A 22,341-nucleotide genomic window follows, 5' to 3' on the forward strand; every position below is an offset into this window, starting at 1 on the left:
AGCGCCATGAAGCGGCCGTGTGAGGAGAGCAGCTCCGCGGAGAGCGACGTGGAGGAGAGCATCGACGTGGGCAGAGAGAGCGTTTATCCCGGGTGAGTGAGGAGGAGCGACAGGTGCCTCAGGTGTCCTGCTGACGAGATTCAATCCATAAAATCTGTCTGACTATGAAATATTAATTTAAAACATTCTGTTGGGGCCCTGTTCAAAAATCAATTGGGGGCCCCTCCGACCAGCGTTCACGTCTACCAACGCTTCCTCCTCTTCCTCGTTTATTCTTTCTCTCCCGTAGACTGATAATTCATCTTCATTTTTCTTTGTTGACTTTCATTAACAAACTTTGGTTGCTGTAAAACTTAGCAGGACAACGAGGGTGAGTGCTGTCAGATGGGGCCCCCGTTAGGGAGGTTTCCGACTGTCGTTGCAAAATGTTCACATTTTGAGCCGTTGCTTTGGTTTAAGTTTGTTAGCCCTCAGTTTCCTGCCTTTTGCCTGTCGGCAAGCAGGATGCTTTCAGAAAACCTGAAGTATCACTTTATGTGTTTTATTGTTTTTTTGTACAGTAAAAAAAAATATGTGAAGAGAATATTCAGCGCGCGAGGAGGCAGAAAACTCACAGAGCTTATTTGAAGCATACACCTAAGAAATGTGAAAATATCACCAATAAAAAAAACATTTGATTAATTAAGAACAACTAATTAATATGCACGTTTTAAAATAAATGAATAAACTGAATACAGTAACTATGACAAACAAAAAGCAGAGGATGTGACTATTCTGATTGATTCCATTATTGTGTCATTCATAAACATTCAAGACAGCGTTATTAATACACACAGACCAAAAGCAGACACTTATTTATAACAACCATCCCGTCAAAGTCTAAAACAAAACACTTTTGAAACATGTTTGTTTGGTTTCATCTCTTTGTTCTGTCAGGTTTTGTACCGTCTGACATCCAAACTGCTCCATTCATTTTCAAAAAGACCAAGTACTTTGAGTTTTCTGTTGTATCTTTTTTTTCATAAAAAAAAATCTCTTTGGTTAAAAAAAATCCGAAATTTGAGTCGCAATTTCTTAGTGGGGGGTCCTGAGCCCAGACCAGTTGAGAACCAGTGTCTTTAGAGACAAACATGGCCGACTTATAAAACATAGACATTTCTTTTTTCGATTGTTTTGAAATCCCATGTGATCTTCAATTTGCTCATTTAAGTCCCTAATGTGTATGTTTCTTTGTCCTGTTTGTTCAAAAATGTAATAAAGAATATATGTAAATAAAACATAGAAATGAATAAACGTGTTCCACCCTGTCATCAACAGAGATCCACAACATGTCAGTTTTCTGAGCATGTGAATGTTAAAAATGTCTCCAGATAACTTTACAAATAATGATTGATTATTTGGTCTCTGTGTTGAGATGGATCCATCAAGCGGTCCCGCTCACAGTAAAGAAAACGTTCCCTCAGTCCGGTTCTGAATCTCTGTTTTTTTTAAAGACTGAGGTTCTGATGCGTGGCTTTCTCTTCTGAATCTTTTCTGGATGTTGGTCTTGTTGTAGTCCTTGAAATCAGTCTTTTTGAAGGTCTCAGACTGGGCGGACTCCAGATTTTAAAATTGGTCTTGATCCCTAAATGACTCGGTCAAGTCCGACCTTGGTCCTGCCGTGGTCTCGGAGCCCTCTGGTCTTGGTCAGTCTGGTCTTGACTACAAAACTACTTTTGGCCCTTCTCTAGTTTTTTTAAATCTTGGTTCTGGTCTCTGCTGAATCAGAACTACTGAATTGTGTTTTTTTTAAACTGATCGTTTTGTATTTCAGGCACATGACGTCGTCTTTCCCAGGATGTGGATCACCGACGACCGCGACCCCGACACAAGTGATGGCGAGGAAGAAACGCAGAGGGGTGAGGTCATTGAAAGCACCACGGATGTTCTGAGAGCTGATTTTAAGATGTTTTAATCCCGGATGTTCTTTGTTTCTTTGACCCGTTCAGATTATCGAGAAGAGACGCAGAGACAGAATCAACAACAGTCTGTCCGAGTTACGGCGGCTCGTCCCCACCGCCTTCGAGAAGCAGGTGAGACGACCTCTTTGTAACCTGCGACCTCGGCTAGAAACCAGGAAGTAGACTGTTCAATAATGGAATCTTCCGCTTAATCTGAACTTCTGTTGTTTCAGGGTTCGGCCAAACTGGAGAAGGCGGAGATTCTGCAGATGACTGTGGATCATCTTAAAGTTCTGCAGGCCTCAGGAGGGAAAGGTAAAGACGACTCTGCTGAACAGGAACAGGAAGTTCACACGTTTAACACATGAAGCAGGGGGAGACACCTAAACTTAAAGGAGCAGTATGTACCTCTGACCCCTAGTGTTTAAAATGGGTACTGCAGTCTAAATTCTAAACATCATAGAGAGCTGTCTCCCCCCCTCCTCTCTAGAGTGGATGCTCACTCAGGTCACCATGTGGTGGACTCTGAAGCTTCAGTGTTTATCCAGCTCTGCATGGGTCTGTAAACCTTTCTGTGTTCTAACCTCTCTCCATTTTTCAAAAGCATCTCCAATATTGATCCTAGTTTGAGCACGTTTCTGCTCGTGGAGCTTATTAGAAAGCGAGCGGAAAGAAGAGGCAGTAAACTGCTCGAGTGATGTTTATGGTCCATATTTGGTTTTTGGTCTCGGGTCTGTCTCGGTCTCAGTTAGTGTGGTCACGATTACGACACAAAGTTCCTGATCTTAAAGGGTTAATTATACCCGGTTAAAAAAAGTAATAAATTTTTTTTTTAATTCTACCAGAATGTCTTTAATTTATTTCAAAATAAAAGCAGGGTTGAATTCAAACAGCAAGTAAAATATTCTCAGCTTAAGACAGAACAAACTTTCAAAATAAAAGCCTGACAAATTTTTTATTTTTAGATGCGAGATCAAATTATTCAAAAAAACATGCAATTATACCAACTTGTTTCATTTTGAGTCACTGTTGAACTTAAAAGATTAACCACAATCATAAAGTGTAAACGTTTGACAGCCCCAAAAGGAGTTTAGATTTTGTAACTTTATTTGATGGTGTCAGATTATTTCTGACATGATGGTGATGAATGCTGGTCGTAGGGATGTTTAACCTTTCACCCCAACAGACGGGAGAATCACCACTGGCTGAAAGTAAAACGTGAAGCAATGCACATCTCTGATTGGTCCCCTTACACTCTGATCCTGCTCAACCCCACAGAACCCGGATCATAGAGACTAAACCAAATCAGGGTTTGTGTCTGTGGAGTTTACACGACGTGCAGGCCGACGCTACGTTCAAACTCTAAACAGAGTGTGTGTGTGTGTGTGTGTGTGTGTGTGTGTGAGCGTGTGTGTGTGTGTGTGTGTGTGTGTGTGTGTGTGTGTGTGTGAGCGTGTGTGTGTGTGTGTGTGTGTGTGTGTGTGTGTGTGTGAGCGTGTGTGTGTGTGTGTGTGTGTGTGTGTGTGTGTGTGTCTGTGTGTCTGTGTGTGTGTGTGTGTGTGTGTGTGTGTGTGTGTGTGTGTGTGTGTGTGACACAGGGAGGTGGTGAGTCCATGGGAAAGCTCAGCAGGGATAAAAGCACCACTTGACCCTGAGCAGTGCTGTTTGCTTTCATAAAGCCGGCGGGGGGACGTAGGGGGGACGTAGGGGGAGATGGGGGGGGGGGGGGGGGGGGGGGGGGGGGGGGGGGTCAGTCCTGGCTGCGTTCACAGGCCGCCTCTCTCTGCAACGCTTGCAGAACACATTTTTACTTTCTGCTCATAATTCAGCACTTCAGGTGCGACCTTAATGCCCCCCCCCCCCCCCCCCCTTTATAGTTTTTACAGCTCACTTTTTAGGATCTCATTTTAGATCTCCTTCAGGCTCTGTGCGATGTTCTACTTATCTTTTTTCTCTGATAGCTGCTTGCACACTTTCAAAAAACTCCTTAAAAAGGTGTGCAGCACTTGAGTTTATATATATATGTATGTATCGTTTCAATATGGGACCTAATGGGGACTGACTCATTTTTGCAGCCAGCCTCAAGTGGACACTCAGGGAACTGCACTTTTTGTTTTTTCCTTCTGTGTTTTCTTTATTTTTGAACATAATAGGTCCTCTGTCTGCAGGTTATTTGGACGCCCACGCTCTGGCTCTGGACTTCCTGTCTCTTGGCTTCAGGGAGTGTATGACAGAGGTTTCCCGCTACCTGAGCGCCGTGAGGGCCTGGACTCTGGCGACCCGCTACGCTCCCGCCTCCTCTCCCACCTCTCATCCTGCGTCTCGCAACGAGAAGCCGCCACCCTCACCATGACCTCATCACACCCCCACCTCCAGCAGCCGCCTCACCCTTTCCCTCACCCCTTCCACCACCACCACCACTGGGCCGCTGCAGTCGCAACTGCGGCTGCGTTTCGACCTGCCGCCGCCGCGCCGTACGGACTGAGCGGGCTCTCTGTTTCTCCTGATGCTGGAGGAGGCGGAGCTCCCCTATCACAGCGCTGCGTAGCCTCCTACGCAGACTCCACCTCCTCCTCCCCCTCCCTCCTCGTCTCTGATGCTGCCCTGCGCCCCCGCTCCTCTCTCGGCCTCCCTCCTCTCTCTCTCGGCGTCCTTCCCCATCGCCCTCCACTCAGCTTTCCCCCTTCTCCCCGCCTGCTCTTTCACCTCCTCCGCCACCGCCAGTCCTCCCATCTCCTCCTCCTCCTCCTCCTCCTCCTCCTCCTCACACACTCCTCTCAGCAGCGGTAAACCGTACAGGCCGTGGGGGACTGAGGTCGGAGCTTTCTGACACACACTAACTCCTGACATTTTGACAAACTGACACCTTTAACAGCCTGGAAACACGTAAACCAGCACTGAACACGTTTCTTATAAACACTTTTTGATCTGGTAACGAGTTAACGTTTGAGCTGCTTGTGACTGTGACAGATTTACAATGTACTTCATCCACTCAACTTTTAACATCTTTATCATTAAACCTCCTGAAAGACTAAAAATCAGATACCTGCTGAAGAGATTTCTGTTTGTTTTGCTCCCAAACTTTTCCATGTTGCTGCTCCTCCTAACCCTGATAGGAACTTTAGAAGGGAAGGAGCCACACAACAGTTTCAGTCTTTGTCTTGGATCTTATGTGCAACCACCACACATAGAATTTTCTACTTTTAAACAGAGGGAAGTCTGACGCTCTTGCTGCCACCGCGTCCCGACCTCGGATAAGTGGAAGAAAAAGAATGGATGGATTTCACTGTGCAGCACTTTTAAAAACAAGGGTCAACAAAGTGCTCTAACACATGAAGACGCAAACATATGAACAATGAATAAGAACACAAACAATATCTGTAACCTAGGCAACATGCACCCCTGAAAATATCCTGATCATTTCAGGAGGGCTGCTCCTCACTTCAACATGTTTCCTTAAAGGTCACATATTCTCCTCATTTTTTAAAAAGTGTAAATAAGTGTCAGAGCTCCTCTTCAACATGTGTGTGAAGTTTCTTGTTCTAAATCCACTCTGATCCTGTATTTGATCATGTCTATAAACCCCTCTATTTCAGCCCTGCTCAGAACAGGCTGTTTCTGTGTCTGTACCTTTAAATATGTAAATGAGCTGTGTCTGACCACACCCCCTCTCTGGAAGGGCTTGGGTGTACTTGGTGCTTTCTCGCTCCATATCCTATTGTTTACGGTGAGAAGGCAGACTCAGAGGGCAGAACAAACACCTAGCTGTGGGAGTGTCACCCACCTGGGGGAGGGGCTACTGCCCTTTGTGATGTCATGAAGGGAAAATCTCCAAACGGCCTGATCACACATTATCTGAAAAGTGGAGCAGGCAGAAGACGGAGAGGATGGACTTTTCTCATTATTGGGGGGTTTGAAGACAGATTAGAGACACATGTTAGAGTTAGAGAAACATGGAGAAGAGGATTTTAGAGAATATGTGACCTTTAATGTCTGATTTTATAGTAAGGTTATTTTATCTTTTCAGTCCCTACAGATCTCACTGATTGGTCCTTTAAATCATGTTCCACTTGTTTCATCATCGGCTCTGTTGGTGTGACTCGTCACTGAGTGTGTGTGTTTCTACAAATAAACATGAAGTAACAACTTGACTGCTGTTGTGAAAAGTTGAAGCTTGTTTTTTTATAGATAGAAGAAGAAATCCGTTATTGATCCCACGAGGGGAAATTCACTTTGACACCTTGTTGAGATGTGCAACACACACACACACACACGCACATGCTGAAATACTGTTGCTGCAAATTTTGCAAATTTTGAGCCACTGTGGTTTAAAGTTTGTCAGACCTCAGGGGGCCCCCCTACTGGCCTGGGCCCCCGAGCAGTCGCCTTCCTTGCCTGTGTGCTGCCTGCATGAGCAGCACACGTTTACCCACTCCTCCTCTGCCTTCATCCTGCAGTTGATTTACGCTCTAAAAAAATCGGTGCTGCAGCCGTTAAATCGTGCAGAGAAGAAGACGGCGTCACTTCCAGCTGAATGGAGGATTAACGAGCTGACAGGCCTGGGAACGGCACCGCAGGCCGTAAATCCACCCCGGTCAGCCGACACGGTTCTCACGCCAGGACGCCGCTTTGAAGTGACCGGCGAGTAAATTAGCTGACATGAGCTGCGCACACACACAGGAGGTTTGGGTCTTAGTGTCTGTCCTGTGTGTGAGAGAGAAACATCTGTTTAACCGGCTGTAAAATCTTTTATGTGATAAAACGGTTGCTATGACGACCGGATCAAACTGATTTATCTCCCACATTCCTCAACATCTCTTGACTCGTGTTCAGTTCAGACGCAGCAGGACCAGAAATGATGTCTGTTTTTAATCCAAAATGTACAAAGCCTACATTACCCACAATGCAACAGGTTTGTTGATCATTCTCTTACATCAGCTGGTGATGTAGCCGGATGTAGCCTAGCAAGGAGATGAACTAGCAGCGAGCTTTAGGGGTCTCATAATACTTTTTTATAACTCGCCCCCTACTGAGCTTATACCGCCAATCAATGCTGACTCGAGTGACATCACCTGAGGAAAGCGGAAGCAGTAAACTGAGGCTTTTTAGGTCGGGTACAATCACATCTATCTGAACCACTTCTCTTGACCGCTTCCATCGCTGCAACACCTGTTGACCTGATAACTGCTCTCATATCTGGCAAACCGAGGGGTGTCCAAAACGGCCGTGTGGGGGGGGCGCCTTAAAAGCGCCTACCTTCTCTGGTCCAAACAAATCCAGAGCATTCAGGAGCAGAATCTAAAGTTAGAAGGAGGACATACTGGCTGCTGCATTGTTGTCAGAGAAGCCAGCACTTCAACATAGCATGTTTCCTTAATGATCAGAGAGTAAGATACCTTTATCATCTCACTCTCTACACATCTCACTGATTGGACCTTTAAATCTGCGACAAACTGAAGCAAAGCAAAAGTCGACATCTTTCTTTTTATTTTGTTCGTTTGGTTCCCTTTAAACAGTAACACAACATCAAAACAGGAAGTCTAACAGGAGCAGGATTCAAACATAAATCAGAGTTTATGAACGTATTAAAGGTTTGAGATGTACAAAATAAAAACAAAGTCTCTATGCGCGCGCATTAAGGCGACATTAATGAGACCATTTTGTTGGGACTTAAAATCTCGATCCAGTAACCGTCAGGATCCTGGATGAAGGCCAGGTCCTTCATTTTACCTGAGGGGAGGGAGACATACTCACAGTTAGAACATGATTGTTCTCACTAAACATTCAAGCTTTGAGTCCAATAGTGTGTGAAAATGTCCAACATCAGGCTGAACATCAAACACACACGTACGTCTGTTTGAGTCAGAGCTCCACCTTCTGGTGAAAAAGTATATAAACTGGTGTTGTAGTCAAGACCTCCATAACCAAGACCAAGACATGCCTGAGACCAGAGTGCTCCAAGACCGAGTCAAGACCAAGCCCATAAATATCCCTGAATAATCCAGAGACACATAAAGGTCTCACCTGAGTCCGGCTTCTTTACAAACGTCACTTTTTGCTCTTCAAACAGTTTACAGGAGGCGTAAACGTCGGGGACAGCGATTCCGATGTGACCTGAAAGGAGACACACGGTCTTTAAAAAAACATTCAAATCAAACAGATAAACTGATGAAAGAAGTTTAAACCATCGTGAACTTCTCACCGAATCCTCGCGGCTCGTTGTTCCCGTTGTGGTACGACAGACTTTCATCGAGCTCTGAGCCCCAGTTACTGACACACGGAGGAAAGATGACCCTCGTTACAAACAGACTTTCTACATTTCATTTATCAGAAGTTTTTATCAGCAGAGACGAACATCAGAGAGCAAGAACAACACAAACAAGGAGAGAGAGAGGAAGAGACAACAACAGGAAGTACAAACAAACAGCTTTAAGTCTGATTGGACACACAGGTGCTGACAGGAAGTGACCACAGGTGCTGACAGGAAGTGACCAGAGGCAGAGCACAGGTGCTGACAGGAAGTGACCTGAGGCAGAGCACAACATCGTCAGTTGTGCTTGAGAGTTCTAATCAGCATCAAAAACATCCTGAATATCATCATCATCAATAATATGGAGACCATCATCATTAAGTTAGTAGGTATTCATGAAAGAGCTGGGTCTTTAGCTTTTTCTTAAAGGTGCAGAGGGACTCTGCAGATCACATGGAGTTTGGAAGTTCATTCCACCACCGGGGGGCGACAGAGGAGAGGAGTCTAGTCAGAGACTTAGGACCCTGTTGGGAGATGGTTTTTTTCTGCTTTCTATACGTACTGTGTGAGCTCGATGGTGGCTCTGCGAGAAAACGTCCACGCCGTCCTCTCTTTAATGTCGGCCGGGATGTCTGATTTTTCCTCGTAACCCAGGAAATAAAGAGTGAACCTCATGGAGGGGAAGTCGATCTTCTGCAGCAAACTGGAAAACACAGACGAGGGGGAAGGTTTCCAGAATCATTTTGTTATATTTTACAGATATCTGACTTTGATTGTTGTTGCTCTAAATCGTGTTTCGTTGCGTTGGCAGTTTTTTATTCTACTAAACTTTGCAGCTAACAAAAGGACGTTGAGATTTGAATCATTCAGACAAACAGGTGTTGCAGGTTGAGCGTCAGACTCACGTCATGCCCAGGATTCGAGTGTAGAAGTTGAGAGATTTAGCCGGATCTTTGACCCTCAGCATCGTCTGCTGCATCATGTAATCCTGCACAAACAAAACAGACAGTGGGGGGGAATGAAAAGTTTGCAGCTTTAACGAGCGTTCAGCCTTTAGCGTGTCGTTTTGGCTCGGTCGTACATTCTGAGGTTCAAACCTCGTCTTTCTCTTCTTCTGTAAGTTGTGACATTTTTTGGTTACCACGGAGACACAAGGTTCATCTTAACTAAGTGGAAACCTTCAGTGTTGATAAATGAAGACAATGATGAAGTGAAAAAACCTGCAGTTCCTGGAGTGTCCACTAGAGGCTGGCTGTAGAAGCACAGGAAGTCACATACACACCCATTCTAAAAAGATAGTTAAGAGGTAGTAAACAGCAAGTAAACAACAAATAAACAAAAAGTAAACAGATAGTAAACAGGAAGTGAACAGGGAGTAAACAGGTAGTAAACAGGAAGTAAACAACAAATAAACAAAAAGTAAACAGGAAGTTTACTTTTAGTTAACAGGTAGTAACCAGGAAGTAAACAGGGAGAAAACAGGAAGTGAACAGGGAGTAAACAGGAAGTGAACAGGTAGTAAACAGGAAATAAACAAGAAGTAAACAGGAAGTTAACAGGAAGTGAACACGTAGTTAACAGGTAATTAACAGGTAGTTACCACGATGTAAACAGGTAGTAAACAGGAAGTGAACAGGGAATAAACAGGAAGTGAACATGTGGTAAACAGGAAGTAAACAGGTAGTTAACAGGGAGAAATAAACAGGTAGTAAACAGGAAGTGAACAGGGAGTAAACAGGAAGTGAACAGGTGGTAAATAGGAAATGAACAAGAAGTAAACAGGAAGTTAACTGGAAGTGATCAGGTAGTAAACAGGAAGTGAACATGTAGTTAACAGGTAGTAAACAGGAAGTGAACATTTAGTAAACAGGAAGTGAACACATGGATTTTTAGTCTTTTGCTTCAAACGGAGTGATGTAACAGCTGTTTCTGCTTAAAACACTTCTCTTTTCCAGAGTAACTGCAGACGGCTGCAGATGAGGCTGTAATGTCTGATACATAGTGACTGACTGATCAAAGTGTGTCCTCTAGAAGTTGTTGTTTTTGTCCCTGACAGGCTCAGGTAGTGATTCTCAGAGTGTGACATCATGACAGGAAGGATCCCTGCAGAAAAAGATGAACTAGAAACAGCTGAGCCACCAGAGTCTGGGTGATACTTAAACACAAGGTGTCTCCTTCCACAACGTTCCTTACAGAGATGATTTCAGCCTTTACAGGAGTATAAATCCTGCTCTGTGTGAGATTAATCCTCTCAGTGTGGAGCGGTTTAGCAGACTCTCTGTACAACATGTTAAAGTGTGTGAACCCTCAGTGTGGCCTGCAGGCTTGTCCAGGTCTGAAGACACATTCTGCAAACAGGTTAGACTGCATTATAAGCTCACCGCCCCGCCTGCAGCCGGAGCACAGAGACGAGATAGAGAACTTAAAGAAAAGACACATTCAGAAGATCAGATGTTTCAAAGGCAGACAGTCACCTTTGTGATGGGGTCTCCTTCCTTACAGGCAGCAGACACGGCCTCGTCCGACAGTCCTCTTTTGCCCTCCATGGCTCTGATCACACTGATGAGCAAACACACACACACACACACACACACGGGTTCCTCCCTCCGGTGCACACACTCCTTCTGTGCTGCCTTCAGGTGTGGCTCGGAAAATAGACAATAGCATAGGAATTTTTGTGCATTTCTCCCTCAGTCAGCTTCTACAAAAAAAGGTTAAATTATATATAAAATAGAAAAGCATTATCAGAATAAGAAAAGAGTAGAAAAGTACAAATAAAAAAATAAATAAGTTGTAGTAACAGCTAAGTAAATTAAAATAAACTGTACAGAAGCTATACTCTGTATTAAAGCAAAGATATAATACAAAAATATAACAAAGGGGAACACTGTACAATGAAATGAAAATATAAATATGTTTTCTTGTCTCTACATCTCTTATTGCACCTGAGGTTATTGCACACATGTTTTTTACATTATACAAGAATATCATGACTAGAGTTGTCAGGATGTTTAAACTTTGATATAGTTCCAGTAAAAATCAGACAATATCTAAACCTACTTCAATCAAAAAAGGCATCAAAAGTAGAAGTGCTGGACATCCAATGTTGGATCATTTCTTTAAAAAAAAAAAAAAAAAAAAGCCAATTTCTTTGTCTGACTCTTCTCCTCTGCTCCTAAATGTTTCACGTTGAGAGTTCAGGCAAAGGAGAGGAAGTCAGATCTCTTCCAGTTTAGACATTTCTGACTGAACCTGAAGGCAGCAGCAGCAGCAGCAGGGGAGTGATCACAGCTGCTGCTGCCTTCAGGTTCAAAATAAACGCCCACAGCGCTGATGATGGGAGTGTGATCTTTACAGGTTAAATTCCTGGAACACTTCTTCACACGGTGAGTTCACTGCTTCACAAAGCGTGTAAGGAAATATCTGTCAAGGTTGTGGGAAAACAAGGAACTGGACCTGAAGAGCAGAAGCTAACAAAAATGATTTATTTTAAATAAAGATCAAAAGTCCACAACAAAAACTTACTATCAAAATCCAACACGAGAAAACAAGGAGCCAAAAGGAGACACTAGTAAACTGACGACTGACAACTGACATTCGACAAACGACAATGGACTGACACAGAAGGGAAGAAACACAGAGACTAAATAGACACAGGGGTAATCAAACACAGGTGAAGACAATGAGGGCAATCACACTGGAGGGAAACACAGAGGAAGGAATGAACACAAGACAAGAAACACTGAGGACAACTACAAAATATATACATGAAACACTGAAGACACTGTAGAATGAAAAATTAAGAAACACTAGAACATAGAGGGAAACATCAGGGAAGAATGAAACCTAAAAGATAAAAACCATCTAAACTGTAAAAAACTAAACAAAACAGAACAAATCATGACAATATCAAAAACACAGTGAACACCTCTGCTCTTCATTTTTAGGAAAATTAATTTTTTATGATAAATAAACCTCCTTTATATTTAAAAACCACCATGTTTCTTACTCTGACATGTTGACGTCTTGTCATAAAGCCTGCGGGGAAACAGAGAAGAAGAATGCAGCTGCAGGTCTGAACATGAAGCTCACAGATATCCAGGTGAGGAAGGGAGGGGGAGGGACTGCAGACTGATGCTGACACACCCGGACTCTGGATCAGATTTAATCCCCCTGAGCAGATATAAGCCCCGCCCTGAAAACATGGATACCAAACACACATGAGGGGTGGAAGGTGACGGCTCCTCTGCACTGATGAGTTTACTGGTGCTTGATTTCTGGGTGAGCATGCAGACAGGAGAGGAGACACACCTGGACCCGATGAGCCTCAAGCTTAAATCAGAGCAGCAGTCCCTCAGAGAGACTCTTATGACCCAAACGTCTTTGCTGTTTGGTTTCTTTGTCTTTGGATTTACAGCACACACACCGTACACAACTGACTTCAAAGAGTCTTCAAATCTACAAGTTTTTTGAAAGTTTGATTATTATTCTTGTAAAGAATCATCAGTATGTCCTCCATCTTTGTCACGGTGTAATGGTGCATTCATGTGGTCTCGGAAGTACGGTGGCTGGGAAGTGCAAAGCAAAATTACAAAGTGTTAAACACATTTACAAAATTTGAGACAAATTCACATTTTGAAAAACATTTTTACATTTTATGAAACAAAATAAAAAATAAAAAAAACACTGACCGAGGACAAAACAAATTTACAAGGTGTGAAACACTTATACAATCGCTGAGACAAATTTACAAGAGGCAGAACACTTCCACCAGTCCCCAAACAAATTTACAAACGACAGAATCTTGACGGAAAGGGAATGTACCGCGACAAAACAAAACCAAAATTGTACCAAAATTTGGTACATTCCCATTTTGTCAAGATTCTGTCGTTTGTAAATTTGTTTTATATGATGTAAACGTGTTTTTTCCTTGGTATAAGTGTTTTGGTTTTGTAATTTTGTTTTCTAAAAATGTAAAAATGTTTTTCAAAATGTAAATTTGTCTCACATTTGTAATTTTGTTTTGCACTCATCAGCCACCATACAAATGAGATCCCTTCTTTTTAAAAGTAACTTTAGTCGTTGTTATCGTGTTTATACTGTTAATGCACATGTTGTACTATCTTGTAGTTTGTGTTGTTGAAATTATAAACTACATTCACAGCAGCATGTCAAAGTTATTAGTACTTTTCGTATTAGCTAACCTACTAGCTAGCATGCTAGCGAAACTTCTCTGTTCGCATACAGCGCCGAGGGGGCGGGAGACATGACCATGGTAACAGCAAGCTCAGCCAATCAGAGACGTGGCTGTGACACTCATGGGTCATGGGTTGTGAAGAGATATTAAAGATATCATAAAGAGATGTTTTCATACTGGGGTAGCTCGAGGTCAGTATACCTTGGATGGTTATTATATTACAGCCAAAAATCAAATCCACTGTAGGAGAGAATGAAAGAGATTTTTACTCACCTCACTGTTGAGCTCTGTGACCCCCCCCTGAGTTATCAGATAGGATTTCATACGACTCTATTTTATAAAAAATATTACATCGCGGTAAAGAAAGAGGTCACTGAGGAGCGATATTTAGAGTCTTTACACTGTCTCTACAGTAACATCTGTGATATCAACAGATTCTTTGTAAACTGTCAATTCATATGATGTCAATGGTGTCGCGCTAGCATCAAAAATGAATCCACTACTTCTGCCCCAAAAACAATATTTTGAACGTCAGGTGAGACAAATGATAATGCAGTGTAAGAAGAATTAAAGTGAAGTCAGACCAGAGAAGAACTATTACAGTCTCATTTTAAAGTCACGCTGACAAGTGTGGTGGAATCTAATTCACATTTATTGTTTGTTTACAGTTTATCATTAATGCCAGTAGATTTTTAATTAAATAAGATCACTTTAGACAATAAAAGCCTTTACAACATTAACTATAGCAAGTTAATAAGTAAAATAATGCTGCTGGAAATGTTTCAAATGTCTGAAAGGTGTGTATATAACAAAGTTTAAATTATTTTTAAGCTATGAGGAAATATTACAGTGATTACTTATCTTCCATTTTCAGGGTGTAAAACAAAGCATAGTTGTTCAAAGTTTTTATGGGTCATTTGTGTGATGGAGGGTAAGTTTGGGCCGTGGTAGGAGCCCAATGTGATATCTTTTCATGGGGCCTGGAGCAACTGGCGGGGCCCCTGGTCAGTAGACACTCAGGTTACCCAAAGATATGTTCAGAAACACTGTAGAAGTGGATTTTTCAGAATATGTCCCCTTTAAATGTTTTGACTTTTAACCTCATGATTTCGATTTATGAGCAAAAAAAAGATTCTCAATGAAGTCAAGTCTTCATTTTTATTTTTTTAACTGGTGGAAATGGGCTTCCATAGTTTGCAATGAAGACCAGAAGAAAACATTTAGTTCATGTGAGTTTATTCAGGATGTCAAACTTCAGTTTGTTCACACATCAAATCAGTAAAGTGTGTTCAATCATTTCATGAACACATTCACTTCATCCACACAATCACTTTGTTTGATCAGAATCTCCACTCACAGAAAACAATGATTTATCTCCTTATTGATTTAATCAGGAGGATTACATTTTTAAAACACCTCAGAGGACATTTTTACATCACTTTGAATATGAACAACAACATTTATTCTGACTAACTCATTTCTTTAAGTGTGATTTTATAGATTTTCTACAAATGTACAAAGTGGTGAGAAGAGAAAATCAGCATGAAAGAAAAGTTTGCTGCTCTCTCTCTCTCTCTTCAGACTCCTGAATCAGAACAGAAATAACAGAAAATATAAATGTATGAAAACAAATAATCAAACATGGAGAGCAGAGAGAAGTTGTTATTTATCACTCAGAGAAATGTCAGTTCAGGTGAACAAAAGTCATCCTGAGCAGTGAAAGAGTCCACGGCTAAACAGACACAGGAAGGAGTGTCACTTAAAGACACTCAAACATTTACAGAACAGATGAGAAGAGGTCAAAGTACCGCCCATAAAGTTTGATTGACAGGTGACCACGATCAGATCTCAGCAACGAGCGTGGATAAAAATCAAGTTGAAGATTTAAAACACAGCAAGTTAAACATCTGTCTCATTAATGACTTCTGTCTATTTCAGTTTACACAACTCAGCAGAGTCTTCAAAATAATAAAACCTGAGTCCAGCATGTAGAGGCTGAGTGAATGTGGTCTGGACTCTGTGGAGGAGAGTCATGGTTTCAGAGATGCTGTAGAAGGACAGAATACCTGCTCTGTGATCCAGGTACACTCCTACTCTGGAGGACTCAGGACCTGAGACAGGAGTGCTGACATCGTTGTAATAAAAGTAATATCTGTTGTTGTCACAAAATAACATCCAAGATTTGTCATTACGTCCAAATCTACACTCATTCAATCTCCCTGCTCTGCTGATATTCTTGTATGTGACTGCTACATCAACTCCTCCTATTTCTCTCTTCTCCACTTCCCAGTAACAACGTCCAGTCAGACTCTCTTTACTCAGGACCTGAAGACATCCAGTGAATCTGTCTGGGTGACTAGAATAAGGGTGGGTCTGAATCGTTACTGTTACTTTTCTGTTCCCATCAGATAATAACAGCTTTGTGTTTGCTGTGTTTGGATCCAGTGTGATGTCACATGAATATTTTAAGAACTCAGCTCTGGTCTTGGGCTCTGGTTCTGGTTCTGACAGTAAAACATCCACTTCAGTCCCTGTCTGTGAGATGTTTGTCCATTTCTCTCTCAGGACGTCCTGTAGTTTATCTCTGACTTCTGACACAGCCTCTGTCACGTCCTCAAAGTACCTCAGAGGACGGATCTTGATGCTGGATGAGTGTGTAGATTCACTGAGTGGTGACAGTGAGGGGTAGTCGTGTAGAAACTGGTTGTGGTCCTGTGTGTGTGACAGCTTCTTCATCTCAGCGTCTCTCCTCTTCAGCTCAGTGATCTCCTGCTCCAGCTTCTCCTGAAGCTCTCTGACTCGACTCACTTCAGTTTGCTGCTGGGATCTGACCTGCTGCTTCACATCAGAGCGTCTTTTCTCCATGAGACGGATCAACTCAGTGAACATCTTCTCACTGTTCCCCACTGTTTCATCAGCGGAGCCATTGATAGCCTCCACCTCCTGTTGGAGCAGCTTCACATCTTTCTCTCTGTCCTGGATTCTCTGCTGGATGTTTTGTCGACTCACCTCCAGCTCTCTCTGCTTCTCGCTCCTTTCTGCTGCAGCTGAGACTGTGTCATGACCTTTGTGTTCGTCCACAGAGCAGAGATAACAGATAGACTGCTGATCAGTGAGACAGAACATCTTCATCACCTCATCATGACGAGAGCAGACGTTCTCCTGGAGCTTCTTGGAGGGCTCCACCAGATTGTGTTTTGTATAGGCAGGTATTTCATAATGAGGCTGGAGGTGTTTCTCACAAAATGAGATCAAACAGAAGAGACAGGACTTACAGGCTTTCAGTTTTCTCCCGGTGCAGACATCACAGGCCACATCTTCAGATCCAGCATAGCAGTGATCAGCAGGAGCAGCTTGGAGTCCAGTCTTCTTCAGCTCCTCCACTAAATCTGCCAACATGGTGTTTTTCCTCAGGTCAGGCCTCGCTGTGAAGGTCTGTCTACACTGAGGGCAGCTGTAGACTGTCTTCTCATCCTCTGTATCCCAGTGGCTTTTAATACACTTCATGCAGTAGCTGTGTCCACAGGTAAGAGTCCCCGGATCCTTCAGGAGATCCAGACAGATCGAACAAGAGAAGGTTTCCCGGTCCAGCTGAACTCCTTTCTGCGCCATTTCTCCTCTCGGTAACAACGACTGTCTGAGATTCACTTCCTCATAACTGAAAACAAGTTTCACCTCTTATCTACAAAGCATGTGACTGTGCAGGTACTTTTGATTACACCCATCCTCAAACTGAAGATCTAAAGGGGAGGGAACCAGGAAGTATGAGGACAGAGTGCAGCAGGCTGTGTTTGAGAGCAGGAAGAAGAGGGAGGGCTGATCAAACTACGATTCATTCCAGGAAGAGGAGCGGTTTGAGAGAGATACTTGTTTACAACAGAGAACATTTCTCTTTTAAAAACACTTCTCCTTTCAGAGTTTAGGAAAGGTGTCACACTCACTTTATTTCAAAATAAAAGCAGAGTTGAATATAAACATCAAGTAAAGTATACTCTCAGTATAAGGAGGTACAAAACTAATAAATATTGTAGAATGATCGAGGGTCGAGTTACTTTTACCACGTATTCTGAACTAGAGGACCTTAGTGGGAGTGGCCTGCGGTGCTGTGCATTCTGGGAGTTGGTGTCTTTCATCCACATGAGCCAAAAAGACACTTTCTGCCTTTTCACGGCCAAGAAGGCTCCAACTTCAAAATGTATTTTACATTTCTACATATATGACCCAATGTCAATACAGACTCATGTTTTAACGGGTGAAGTATCCCTTTAATGAGTTTGGGAAAATCTTCAGTTTTTGACAAACTTTAAAAGATTGCTTGTATAAAGATTTTCATATTTTTGAGAGCCTTAAGATGTCAGAATGACCAAACTTTAATCACTATGTCAAATTAACTTTCATTTCTTATTGTTGCTTCCATATATTTGATTGGATGTGTGTGTTTAATGATGTCGGTCTTGGACATCTGTACAGAACGTTGAGCAGGGTGTGGAAGAAGTCCTGCCACATGTCGCTGTGGGGGTTTCTGACGGGCAGAAAAGAACACAGAAGGAAGATCTTAGATGATGTAAGAGATTGAGATCCATTGGCCGGCTTTTTGGAAGCTTTCTGGGGGAGAACTAATGAGCTTCCGGGTGGGCGTGTCCTTGAATGAGCTGCCTGGATGGGCGGGTCCTACAACTTTGCTCCATGTACGGCTCTAATGCTGCGTTCATGTGCTGTCGGACAAATCGGAAAAATGAGTTCCCGAGTTGTAAAACGCACATGAACACCTGCTCAAGTCAGAACAACAACTCGGAAACTCGGAAAAGAATGAGGTGCATCTCGTGTTTATAAGAAAACGTAACTTTAGTATGAACATCGTAACATTATGTCTGCATTGTATGATTTGAAATATAGATCAGCATTGTAGATGTCTTTTAAAAATGTTCAGTCTGTAATAATCGTGTCTTTGTTCAATCACATAAAAATATAATCTGCAGAATAAAGAAACATCTATTCAACATTCAACAGAGTGACGATCTAACCAACTTTGCAACGATCACCAGGAGTTACCCCAAGTAAGAGCTTTGGTCTGGGCAGAAATAGTTTCAGAAATAGTTATGTTTCTTTTATAACCACTGATAATTATGCATCATTGTTGACTGAACGTCACATTCTGTTTATTATCTGTTATAAGCTGCTGCATTTGTTTTATTGTAATGAACAGCTGTGTTCACCTATGTGTGTAATGCTATGCTACTTTACCTTCAGTCAACGGCTTTCACAATCAGAAAGACCAGTGAACCCGCCGTTGAATCAAAGTCCAGCCACTGGCTTTCTGGTGTTTAAGTAACAGTTACTGAACTCAGCTCAGAGAGCTCAAACTATTTCAAAAGGCAGCCACATGGCTTCCTTTGTTGTCCACCATCTTGTTTTCTCTCTCTCTCTCTCTCATCCACACACACACACACACACACACACACACACACACACACACACACACACACACACACACACACACACACAACTACACATTTACACCTCATCCACAAGCCTTTGCTTGATAATGTTTGTTGCTTAGATTAGTTTGTAATAGTTATTTGTTTAATTAAGTTCATTGATTTTGGATTGATGTTGCTTTGTTTAAATAAATTCTGTTATAATTTAAGAGAGCAGTTGTTTGTGATTACTGGTGTATTTACATTGTGATATAAGCTGGGTGCGAAGGCTTTGTGTACGTATTTCACACCTTTAATTGATTAAATATAGTTATTCATATTTAATAATATTAGTCATTAAGTAACTAATTTGAGACTGATTTTAGTGGTATTTTGGTTATTTTTCAGTGATTTCAGGGTGGTGCCCCCGAGTTGATTAAACATAGTTTAATGATATTTTATTTATATTAATAATAATTAAATATAATTATTGAAGAATATAACCAAAGTTGACTTGATAAAACCCCAACATGTACTTGGCAATAAAACCTGAATCTGATTCTGATGATTAAACATGTCAGTGATTTGAAGATGATTTATAGCTGAAACTCTGAACTGTCTGGACTGGGTTAGGCATGCCGGGTAAAACCACACCATGGGGACGAAGCCAAGCTTAAGAGGAGAAGTCTTTGTGACACTGAAAGTGTTGGCTTTGGGCTCAAGGTGATTCGATCGTACAGGATTAGAGATATGACTCAACCAAAACCAGAGTAAATCAGTAGAGTAAATACATTTACTAATTAACTACTTAATTGGCTTAAACAAAGGAAACTTACAGAACATGTTAAGCACACAGTCAAAACTGTCAGGATTGATGGGGCATTCACATGCAGTCAGCCAGCAGAGTTTGCAGCAGGCGAGCTGGCTGCCTTTATCAGCTCTGAAGCCCCGCCCATGCAGGTAACAGATTCAGGAGAGTCAGAGAAGGAGGGGGGATTCCCCACAAAACCAGGTAGAGAAGGAGAGGGATTTTCTACAATATGTGAACTGCCAAAGTCAGGAGAATCTCCAGAGCAGTCCTCCGTTTTTATCTAGATCAGGGGTGGGCAACTGGCGGCCAACATCAACCTTAAACGTGGCCCTCAGGTTAATTTTTTACACATTATAATTTATACAATTATTTGAAAACATGAAGGAAACATGATGAAATCTGCCATAAAATCATGAAAACCAGAAATATGTCCATAATCATATTTGATCACTGGTATATGTTGTGTTAATTTGAGACATAATCGACTGTAATCATTTTTGTATTCTACAATTTGGCCCCCTGGCAGTGAGAATTTAATGAATGTGGCCCTTACTGTGACCAAAGTTGCCCATCCCTGCTGTAGATATTATCAGGATTTATTGAAACACACTTCAGTTAGGACACTTTTAAATGTTGAAATGTTTGCTGCAACTCGCCTCACTGACCAAAAACCATCGTCTGTAAATATGCCAAAAACACGTTGTTTCACTGGTTTTGACCGGGGGCTCTACTGCTGATGTAGATACTCACACATTAACCGAATGACTTCCCCTTCAGTTCTCAGAAACACTCAAAGTGAGGTGTCATGACATCTCAGACCCCTAAAACAACGTCTGAACTCTCAAACACGACGGACACTCAAAGTTGTATTCAGGAGGTCGAGGAGTTTGACCCTCCATGTTTTGTTCACTTTTTGCTCTCAGGCATCATTAAACCTGACTGTTTTTTTTATGTAAACACCATCTCAAGCTGTGGTTCTCAACTGGTGGGTCGGGACCCAGAGGTGGGTCGCGGAGCCATTTTTATGTGTGCCTGGTAAAAACTTGTGATGCACTTCTTAAACATGTTTGTTTTGTTCAGTTTCTTGATCCCCCCCCTCCTCTCTAGAGTGGATGCTCACTCAGGTCACCATGTGGTGGACACTGAAGCTTCAGTGTTTATCCAGCTCTGCATAGGTCTGTCGGTTACACACACACACACACACACACGTACCTTCTCATCTTTAATAATATTCTTCATCGTCTTATTCTCCTTCCTTTTCAACACTTCCAGAATCAGCTGCTTCTTACTGGTCGTACCAAACAAAAGTGGCTCCCACAGGTTTACATCTTCCAGGTCATACACCATATTCTACACACACACACACACACATTAGAAGAAAGCAGAGATGGATTATATTCTAGCAGTGCATTATGGGTAAGTTGTTGGAGACTCACAGTGCAGCCGTTTCTGCAGTCCTGCATGATGGCGTAGTAGTTGAGGTTGTTCCACACGCTGTCGATGCCCAGGAAGTGGTCGTGGTCAGTAGGGTATCTGTTTCCTGTCAGAGGGTCGATGAAGAAGTTTTCCTGTACGCTGTGGCTCCCTGAGAGCACGAGCACCCAGCAGTGTCTGCGCAGGCCCCGCAGGGGGTCAGGGGGTCGCTGCTCACTCTGCTGCTCACACACACACAGACCAGGTATGAACTCTCCCTTAAACCTTTGCTTACTCTTCTAATCTTTATTATAACGCTCTCATGGTCTATAGATTTGAGTTTTTATTAGTACAACCTCTCTGTGTTAAATTAAAGCTGCAGCCGTAACATCAATGATTTCACAGAAGAAGAATCACTGTACCTCCAGAACTTTCTGTTTCTGAAGCAGCGCCGCTTTAGCGTCATGTTTCTTCTTCTCTTGCTGCATCAAAAAAAGACTCTTCAGCTCCCTCTGTGGTTTGGGTGTGTATTTGTTGTCCTGTGGCTCCTGCTCTGACGTCACACTCTGCACAACATGACACACTTTGAAAGATTCTGTAAGTCGCACTGTGGGCTGTGGATGTTAGTTTATATGAACCAGAGCAGTGCCTACCTCCACCTGTTTGTCCAGCAGGGGGCACTCCTGCAGACTCTGGTCCTGCAGACACATCTCTCTGACAGCGTAGCCGCTGACACAGTAGGCATCGTAGTGGGCGCCGAGCAGCAGGCTGCACAGCAGGGAGGCAAACTCAAAACATGTGGCTCTCTGACTCTGCAGCACCGAGGTGGAGGAGAAGAGAGTCCTGGGCTGGGACACAAACACACAACATGTCCAAGAGTCTCTACATGTCTCCAAAAGTACAACAGCTATCTTCAGTTCTGTTTGAATCCAGAGCAGTTTGAAGAGAAGCAGCGGGGATCCATTAAAAACCTAAACTTATGTTTGTGTCTCTACAGACAGACAGGAGCAGAGGAGCTGACACTTCACAACAATGACAACATTAAGTCACGGCTACATTTCACTGTGTGCAGGAGTTTGCAGTATTGGATGCCTCAGACTTTTATTTCTGTTGTTCTGTTATTGATATGTAGCAGCCATTTTCTGGTTATTTGTTGTTTTGCATTTGTTTTTGTTGTTTGTGAACAGCAGGGGGCAGTGGGCACCTTGCCGAGCACATGGGTTGATTAGGAACCCTTTAAATGTTCCAGGTGTGTCACTGTTGGATGATGCACCAGGAAGGGACACATGTCAACGAGACAGGTCAATGGGATG

General features: G+C 42.6%; 3 protein-coding genes and 1 long non-coding RNA gene across 4 annotated transcripts in view; 2 read left to right on the forward strand and 2 right to left on the reverse strand.

Moving 5' to 3' along the window:
* Positions 1 to 6,091, forward strand: part of hey2 (hes-related family bHLH transcription factor with YRPW motif 2) — a 6,858-nt gene extending 767 nt beyond the window's left edge. The window contains 7 exon segments of the mRNA XM_065963467.1: positions 1 to 92; positions 1,814 to 1,898; positions 1,989 to 2,072; positions 2,174 to 2,255; positions 4,109 to 4,188; positions 4,191 to 4,532; positions 4,534 to 6,091. The exon segment at positions 1 to 92 is cut by the window's left edge and continues 64 nt beyond it. Coding sequence (XP_065819539.1) covers positions 7 to 92; positions 1,814 to 1,898; positions 1,989 to 2,072; positions 2,174 to 2,255; positions 4,109 to 4,188; positions 4,191 to 4,532; positions 4,534 to 4,770 — 996 coding nt within the window. The 5' untranslated portion in view covers positions 1 to 6 and the 3' untranslated portion in view covers positions 4,771 to 6,091.
* A 1,319-nt stretch (positions 6,092 to 7,410) lies between these two features.
* Positions 7,411 to 11,794, reverse strand: LOC110003903 (lactoylglutathione lyase). The gene is made up of 7 exons (XM_020659464.3): positions 11,716 to 11,794; positions 10,665 to 10,891; positions 9,096 to 9,178; positions 8,753 to 8,893; positions 8,143 to 8,210; positions 7,965 to 8,054; positions 7,411 to 7,670 (listed from the first exon to the last, which is right to left on the reverse strand). Exons 2-7 carry the CDS (start codon positions 10,734 to 10,736, stop codon positions 7,576 to 7,578), a joined length of 549 nt encoding a protein of 182 aa, XP_020515120.2. The 5' UTR covers positions 10,737 to 10,891; positions 11,716 to 11,794; the 3' UTR covers positions 7,411 to 7,575.
* A 2,812-nt stretch (positions 11,795 to 14,606) lies between these two features.
* LOC110003901 (tripartite motif-containing protein 16-like) lies at positions 14,607 to 17,085 on the reverse strand. Its single transcript, XM_020659463.3, has one exon. It carries the CDS (start codon positions 16,997 to 16,999, stop codon positions 15,317 to 15,319), a length of 1,683 nt encoding a protein of 560 aa, XP_020515119.2. The 5' UTR covers positions 17,000 to 17,085; the 3' UTR covers positions 14,607 to 15,316.
* A 3,618-nt stretch (positions 17,086 to 20,703) lies between these two features.
* Positions 20,704 to 22,341, forward strand: part of LOC136182692 (uncharacterized) — a 60,530-nt gene continuing 58,892 nt past the window's right edge. Inside the window, exon 1 of the long non-coding RNA XR_010668736.1 lies at positions 20,704 to 20,739. This is a non-coding gene — a long non-coding RNA (uncharacterized lncRNA). The remainder of the gene's footprint in view (positions 20,740 to 22,341) is intronic.

Source organism: Labrus bergylta, chromosome 15 (genome assembly GCF_963930695.1).
Source record: "Labrus bergylta chromosome 15, fLabBer1.1, whole genome shotgun sequence".
Lineage (NCBI taxonomy): Eukaryota > Metazoa > Chordata > Actinopteri > Labriformes > Labridae > Labrus > Labrus bergylta.

Bases quoted from the DNA above. Each gene is read 5' to 3' on its own strand.
- LOC110003901 (XM_020659463.3), bottom strand. From the start codon at position 16,999: ATGGCGCAGAAAGGAGTTCAGCTGGACCGGGAAACCTTCTCTTGTTCG.
- LOC110003903 (XM_020659464.3), bottom strand. From the start codon at position 10,736: ATGGAGGGCAAAAGAGGACTGTCGGACGAGGCCGTGTCTGCTGCCTGT. The intron at 8,211-8,752 runs GTACGTATAGAA...TCCGTGTGTCAG, and splicing joins GCCACCATCGAGCTCACACA to TAACTGGGGCTCAGAGCTCG. The intron at 8,055-8,142 runs GTGAGAAGTTCA...GTCTCCTTTCAG, and splicing joins CAACGAGCCGCGAGGATTCG to GTCACATCGGAATCGCTGTC.